Source organism: Vulpes vulpes, chromosome 13 (genome assembly GCF_048418805.1).
Source record: "Vulpes vulpes isolate BD-2025 chromosome 13, VulVul3, whole genome shotgun sequence".
NCBI classification, from domain to species: domain Eukaryota; kingdom Metazoa; phylum Chordata; class Mammalia; order Carnivora; family Canidae; genus Vulpes; species Vulpes vulpes.
In genome coordinates this window covers 130,439,704-130,446,891 of record NC_132792.1, presented here as the reverse complement: position 1 = coordinate 130,446,891, position 7,188 = coordinate 130,439,704, and the positions used below count along the sequence as shown (strand labels likewise).

General features: G+C 38.9%; 1 protein-coding gene across 2 annotated transcripts in view; it reads right to left on the bottom strand.

Moving 5' to 3' along the window:
- Positions 1-329: 329 nt before the first annotated feature.
- LOC112923456 (cytokine SCM-1 beta-like) overlaps positions 330-7,188 on the bottom strand; it is a 166,063-nt gene continuing 159,204 nt past the window's right edge. The window contains exons 2-4 of one of the 2 annotated variants that reach the window (XM_026003283.2): positions 5,986-6,064; positions 3,552-3,666; positions 330-2,617 (exon numbers count right to left, since the gene is read on the bottom strand). In XM_026003283.2, coding sequence (XP_025859068.2) covers positions 2,455-2,617; positions 3,552-3,666; positions 5,986-6,064 — 357 coding nt within the window. In that variant the 3' untranslated portion in view covers positions 330-2,454. The remainder of the gene's footprint in view (positions 2,618-3,551; positions 3,667-5,985; positions 6,065-7,188) is intronic. The other variant, XM_072732948.1, reaches the window with a different exon arrangement.

The following is a 7,188-nucleotide window of genomic DNA, read 5'->3' as shown; positions in this document are numbered from 1 at the left end:
GTCCAGTCCCATGTCAGGCTCCCTGCGTGGAGCCTGCTTCTCCCTCTGCCTGTGTCTCTGCCTCTCTCTCTCTTTCTGAATAAATAAATAAAATCTTTAAATAAAAAAAACTAGTGAAAGGGATTATAGGGAAAGGAGAGAAAATGAGTGGGAAATATCAGAGAGGGTGACAGAACGTGAGAGACTCCTAACTCTGGGAAAAGAACAAGGGGTAGTGGAAGGGGAGATGCGCAGGAGGTTGGGGTGACTGGGTGATGGGCCCTGAGGGCGGCACTTGATGGGATGAGCACTGGGTGTTATACTATATGTTGGCAAATTGAAGTCCAATAAAAAATATACAAAAAAAGTTTATTTTGAGTTAAATATAATTTTAGAACTACAAAAGAGTAGACATAGAATGAAAGAAATAAGGTAACATGTGTTCTTCCTCCCATTCATCAAACAAATACTGACACCCTACAGTTCTATGCTAAGCTCTGAATAATACATACAAGCAGCTTCTAGTCTAATTGTGGGTATGGGGAGGGGAGGACACAAAGAGGCAAATGAGCAATTTCAACACAAACTGATAAATTTTAAGTTAAATGTAAGTACAAGATGTCATAGGAACACAAATAGTGGTCACAGCCCCTAGAAAAGAAAAATAATATTTTGAGGTCACTTCTGCTTCTTCTTTTTATTTATTCATGAGAGACACACAGAGAGACGCAGAGACATAGGCGGAGGGAGAAGCAGGCTCCCTGCAGGGAGCCCAGTGTGGGACTCGATCCCAGGACCCCGGGATCATGACCTGAGCCGGAGACAGAGACTCAACCACTGAGCTACCCAGGTGTCCTGATATCTCTTCTTCTTAATTTATTTCTTTGAATTGAATTAAAATCCAATAAATCACCAGAGTATAGTTAACAAACTTAGGTCATACACAAATAAATTCAAAACATCCAGTCAATTTGTTAAAAGTTAGTACACTACTTGGCTGAAGCCCCTTGACATCATACAGCCCACCTTAGGTAATGTGATAAGTTAACAAGATGTGCATACCCATATTCTTCCATATATTGTATTATTATTGTCTCATGGAAACCTCTATGGTCTGGGAGAAATTTGGGAAATGCAAATACAAAACTCAGTCAAGAATCTGTTCCTTTCCTCTTCTGTGCCTTTGCCATGTGTCACCCCTCATAAAGCAAGTATTTTCTTCTTAGTGTTTATTTCTTTAAGACCATTTTTGAAAATTGTCTTAGGCAAATAGAAGCTGGAAAGGATAAATGGGCCCACCTTTTGCTAGGAAGCAGTTTTCTAATGGTTTCCAGTCTGGTTCACTAGCTGGATAAATAGAAATGAACAGATTCAAACCAGCTGCCCTCAGTTACTCTCTGAAAGCATTTGATATTTCTGAGTGCCCCCTGGGAACTAGATATTAGTAAGTCCTCTCTCTTCCCTTGAAATGATCAAGACACAGTTCGTTCTTACTATTTAGACTCAGGTAAAACTGGATGTGTGTATCATCGGCTACTTGGATAGTATAGGCATAAACATGAATCTAATTGGCAATTTAATGAAAATATAACAGAGCATGAGTCTGGGATATTGAATGCTTAGATGAATGTTTAATTAAAACTTTACTGCAAGTTGTGATCACATTCAAGAAATATTCCAGGCTGACAGTGTTTGAGATGTTTACAAGCTTCTTGCAGACAATCATGCCTTGTGTGATAAAATATTAACAATTACAGACATCACAGAAAGGCAGCAAGGTCATTGCCCATTTCAAAGAGCATTCATTGACTGTTATTTGAATAAAGTATCTTTTCACCAAAACTCTAATCCTTGCTGTTTTGCCAAATTAGAGAACTGAAAAGCCCTATGTTTGTGTACTTTCATAGGAAACCAAAAGAAACACAGGTAAGAGAATTTGCTACAGATCAAACATGAATGAAGCCACTTTTTGAGTTAGTGGACCCTCAAAATGGAAATGCAATGACAGCTGGCTTATTATCTCCCCTATTTCATAAATAGAAGTTTATTATGAAGATAGTGGAAATAGATCTTAAGTTGCCATTGTCACAATTGTCACTTGTCACATTGTCACAATTGTCACTTGTTACATTGTCACAATTGTCACTTGCAAGCTGGAACCTAAGACTGATGAATATAGCTTTCATCTGACAAACACTGACCAAAATCATGAATATCATCAAAAGGAGGTACAGTTAGAACAGAGACAGAACATAAATGATATATTATCTTCCCAATACATAATGAATAGACTATTCCTGATAATAAATATTTATTAATTAAAGCATCTAAATGACTATGAAAAATAAAAATACAAGAAAATAAGTTGACTCATGCAGCACTTTTATAAAAAGTAAAAATAATCTAATTAGTCCAGGAGTTTATAAAGGGAAATGAGCTGGTTGGCTAGTGAGGGAATGAGGTGCCAGAAGGCTTCTATGTAGTCAGGGTTACAGCTGTATTGGTGGAAAGTTGGGCTCCTGTAGGCTTGGCCTGTTTCATGTTTCTTCTGGTAGACTTGTCCACACTCTCTACTGCTTTTTTCACCCAGTCAGCTTGTGGATCGGCACAGAATTTAAAGCCACGTCTGGTAATAAATCTGCGATATAAGGAAAAGATAGAGTTAGTCATATCCTCACAGCCTTGGAATCAGGAGTTAAGATTAAACCAGATTTAAGAGATTTTCTGCAGAAATTATTCTCAAAACCTTGACACTCAAAACCTTGACCTTTTCCTGCAATCTGTTTTAACACAAAACAGAAATATTTCCAGGTCATATCCAGCTCTTTTGTTCATCATAATTTTCAAATTCCTTTTTCCACCCAAGCTACCAAATGTTGTAACTACGCTGTACATTTGAGGTCACCTCATTCAATTATTACATGTATCTTCCTTTTCACAACTAAACACACTTATCTTGTTTTCTGGACAAAAGTGATTTCTTTAATTTCTTTGGGTAAAATTGCAATTATGTGTTGGGAAGAGCTGCTATTCTGAAAATGAGATCCTGGAAAGAGAATGGTATTATATTGGCTAGTTTTTGCACATTTCCTTGAGATACGGTAACTGATAAAACATGGCACTCTACTTTAGCACACCATCAAGGAAGGGAAGGGAAGGGAAGGGAAGGGAAGGGAAGGGAAGGGAAGGGAAGGGAAGGGAAAAGGCATTTGATATTGCTGAGTGGAAGGGAAGCAGGGAAGCATCCCACACAAGTGTGGTTATATGGTCAAATCCTAAGCCAGACCAGCCACCTCTACACCTAACCCTCAGAACTGAGCACAATATTCATCTGGTGCCCAGTCAAATTATGCTTCTAAACTAAATCAGAAAGGAGAATGATATTCTTTATTTGACTGTCAGATTTTTTTTCAATAATTGGTATTTAGTGCTACATAAACACCTGGTTAATATGAAAAAACAAAGGGGCTATTGGTTCTCTTGAGGTCTTTCTCCATGCCAGTTTCCTGAGGAGGGCAGTATTTCTATATACAATGTCCCATCAAGCCCAGCTTTGGGGGAGACAAACTCACATCACTGCTCTCATGGAGCCCTCCTTGATGGTGTAGGTCTTGATGTTTTTAACTGGCAGTCTCTTGGTCGTCAGACTCATACAGATGCTCCTTTCTAGGACTTCACTCCCCACACCTGGAGAGGAAAATCAAGCAGACAAATTATCGTTTCAAATAGTATGAGTGCTACAGTGCTATAAATAAAATAACAAAGAGTGATGTAATAAAGAGTAACTTGGGAAAGGCAACATTAAATGTGGGAAGAGGCCCGTGTGTTATTTTAAATGTTAAAGTGTGAGATATATAAAGGATGTAGTTCATAAACTCTTCATCCTCAATAGAAATCCTCCTTAAGGGGGATTTCTAAACTTCAGTTCAGAGAACAATCTTGCATTGGAGAAGGGGAAATAACTTGGGAGAGTTAATAATATTAAGGTTTGGTAGAATTTAATCAAGGTTTCTAAGTGCTGATTTTTTCCTAAGGTAAAATGACTGTTATTTGCTTCCCAAGGAAATATTCAGCTAAAAAAGCATCTAAAGTAACAGGTGACGATGATCAAGTTTGATCGTCGGTGTTGCTGATATCAGAAGGCTTTTTTTTTTTTTTAACATGAAACTAAATATAAGGTGCTTGTCAGCTAGCTACGCTCCTCTTCATCCCTCCTTCTTTCCAGTACTCCCAGTATCCCGTCCACACATTCTTTATCCCCATCTTTGCCAACTTTTGTTTAATGCTCAACTGTCTTGAGCCCAGTAAAAGAGATTGTTTCTTGTATTTCTCTCACTACTTAGGAAACAATATTTTTCTCTGAGAAATACCTAACATGGATTCCCAAGACCCAAAGAATCCTACTAGACTCTAAATTCCCAAACCTTCTTATTCTCAGCAGTGTGATCAGTGAAGAAACTTTTGCCTCTGTGGCAGAGCTGAGTCATAGCAGAGATTGCTTTGCCTGCAGTTGTACATGGAGGCTAAGCCCCAGTGGGGCTCACAGAGGTCATTCAAGGAGGAAGCTTGAGAAGTGACCCAAAGTGTCTTCAGTTTTCCTCTGTCTCCAAAAGAGGGTCACTGCCCCCACCCATACCTGGGTTTCCACCAAGAAGCAGACCTATTGTCTCAGCAAAATGCCAGACACATGGCAATATTTACCCTAATTTATTAGCCTTAAAGTTGTTGGTTTCATCAATATTTATTTTGCCCACAATTTCAGGGAATTCAGACCTTGCCACCTCTATTCACGGACACCCTTAGATTCCATGGTCAGATTCAGATATCCTATTCTACATAGTAAGGCTACAAATTAGGAGGTTGAAAGGAGAGTTAACCGAAACATTAATTATATTTGAAGGATATTCTCTCTTATTGCCAGAGCCACAAGGAGAAGTAAATTTCAATCAGTTGGGGGAGAAATGATATTTTAAGAAAATATGTACCAATAAAAATTAATTAAAAAAATAAAACATAAAAAAAAAGAAAATATGTATAGAACAGTCAGCTGAGGCTCAGTATAGCCAAGTCTCATCTGGGTATATCTTGCAGGTTTATCTGAATGTGTATAAGGCATTGATCTATTTGTTAGCACTTAACATATGGTCTCTTATAAATTAAAGAAATGTATCATTAATGGAAACAATATTCAAAGCAGTAATAATAGACTCTCCCATATAGCTGAAGGCAATACTGATTTCCTAGGTAGGAAGGTATGAGCTCCCAATCATTTTTTAAATAGAAATTATTGGGACGCCTGGGTGGCTCAGCGGTTGGGCATCTGCCTTCAGCCCAGGGCATGATCCTGGAGACCCGGGATCAAGTTCCGCATTGGGCTCCCTGCGTGGAGCCTGCTTCTCCCTCTGTTTCTGCCTCTCTCTCTCTCTCTGTCTCTCTCTCTGTCTCTCATGAATAAATAAAATATTTTTTTAAAGAAATTATTGGTTTGCTTCAGAACATATAGCCTCCAACTCATTCCCACATTGTGTCTAAACTTTCAAAAATTTTGAGAATTTATCAAGATCAATATTAAATAGGCAAAAGCTACAAAGGCACATATAATCATCACCACCATTTCACAGGTAACATTAATCAAGAAATTACTACTAGAGAGCAAATCTGATAAGTGTTCCTAAATTTTTGATATTTTTTCATTTTAACCCCAGGTAAGAATATATTATATTCAACTTATAAGTAACTGTTGGTGTTGGTGCAGAGAGGTTAAGAAATTTACTCCAAATCACACAATTATGAAAAGTAGGAGCCCAGATTTTAGGCAAGTTCTGTCTTCAAAATCTATTAAGTCCCCTAAAATCAAAATTATCATTCCCATTTTGCACATGGGAAATCTGAGGCTTATCCTGGGGAAGGAAAGCAGTTCACTCCAGTCAAAACCTGAGTCAAACACCAAATGGGCCCACCTGCCTGCATCTCTGTTCTTCTCTCATAAAGAACCTTTCAACTTACCTTCCACGATGAATTCAGTGAGAAAGCAGATCCCAAACAGGGCCAGGAGGAGAGATCTCATGGTTGAGGTCCGGCTTAGCTGTTCAGGGAGAGAGTGAGGAACAGCTGCTCTTAGAAGCCTCTTTATTACTCCAGTGGTCAGCGCACTTCCTGTGGTAAGAGGGGGCTTTCAGGGTAGGTGTGGACTAGTGGAAAGACTGTGTAGTACAGATGCTTTTTTCTTTAAGAAAAAGTTCCTTTGCCCCCGCTCATACTAACCCCACATCTTGTGGCCTTTGCCCCTGCTCCTGTGGTTAATGTGTTAATGAAACCAAATGTGTGCATTAAAGGAACAAGGTTGTCTCATCTCCTTCTACCAGACTAAATTCAAATCTTCCACTGAAGACTCGAAGTCAAAGGCCACAATACCACGGCCCAGCATAGGAGCAGTGTAAGGAAATGAGGTGCAATGGTCACTGTGGTTCTGTTCCCCTACCTATGTCATATCACATCCACTGTGACGTGAGGCTTCCACCACCATGGCTCATGAGCCCCTGATGCCATCCAGAGCAACTGCTTAGGTGGGCAAAGGGATGCTACTACCACTCTGAGCTTCTCAGCTTTTTTTTTCTTCTCATTTCTCTCCTCTACCCTCATTCAAATCACTCCCATTTCTTTACACACACACACACACACACACACACACACACACACACACACACACCCATACCCAAGAAACAGTTAAATAAGAGTGTTTGGATCATGTCTATATGCATATGTTTGCTTTATTGAAACTTAGTATATACCTTTTAAAAACCTTTGGAAGGGTACCTGGGCAGCTCAGGTCATGATCCTGGGGTTCTGGGATCGAGCCCTGCATTAAGCCCTGCATCAGGCATCCTTCTCCCTCTGACCCTTGCCCCCCGTTTGTGTTCATACTCTCTCTTTCTTTTGCTCTCTTTCTCTCTCAAATGAATGAATAAAAAAAATATTTTAAAAAGTAAAATAAAATAAAAAGCTTTTGAAGATTTCCTGACATGAAGTTTATTTTTTTTAAATGAGAGAAAGAGAAAATTATCTATAATCATATCATTCTGACAGTTTTCATTCTTAAATGTTTTCTTCCAGTAGATCTCTATAGGTAGACATATGTTTGCATACTCGTGACAATCATAAATACTGTTTTAGCATCCGTGTAAATATCTTCCCAGGGTTCTTCATAGG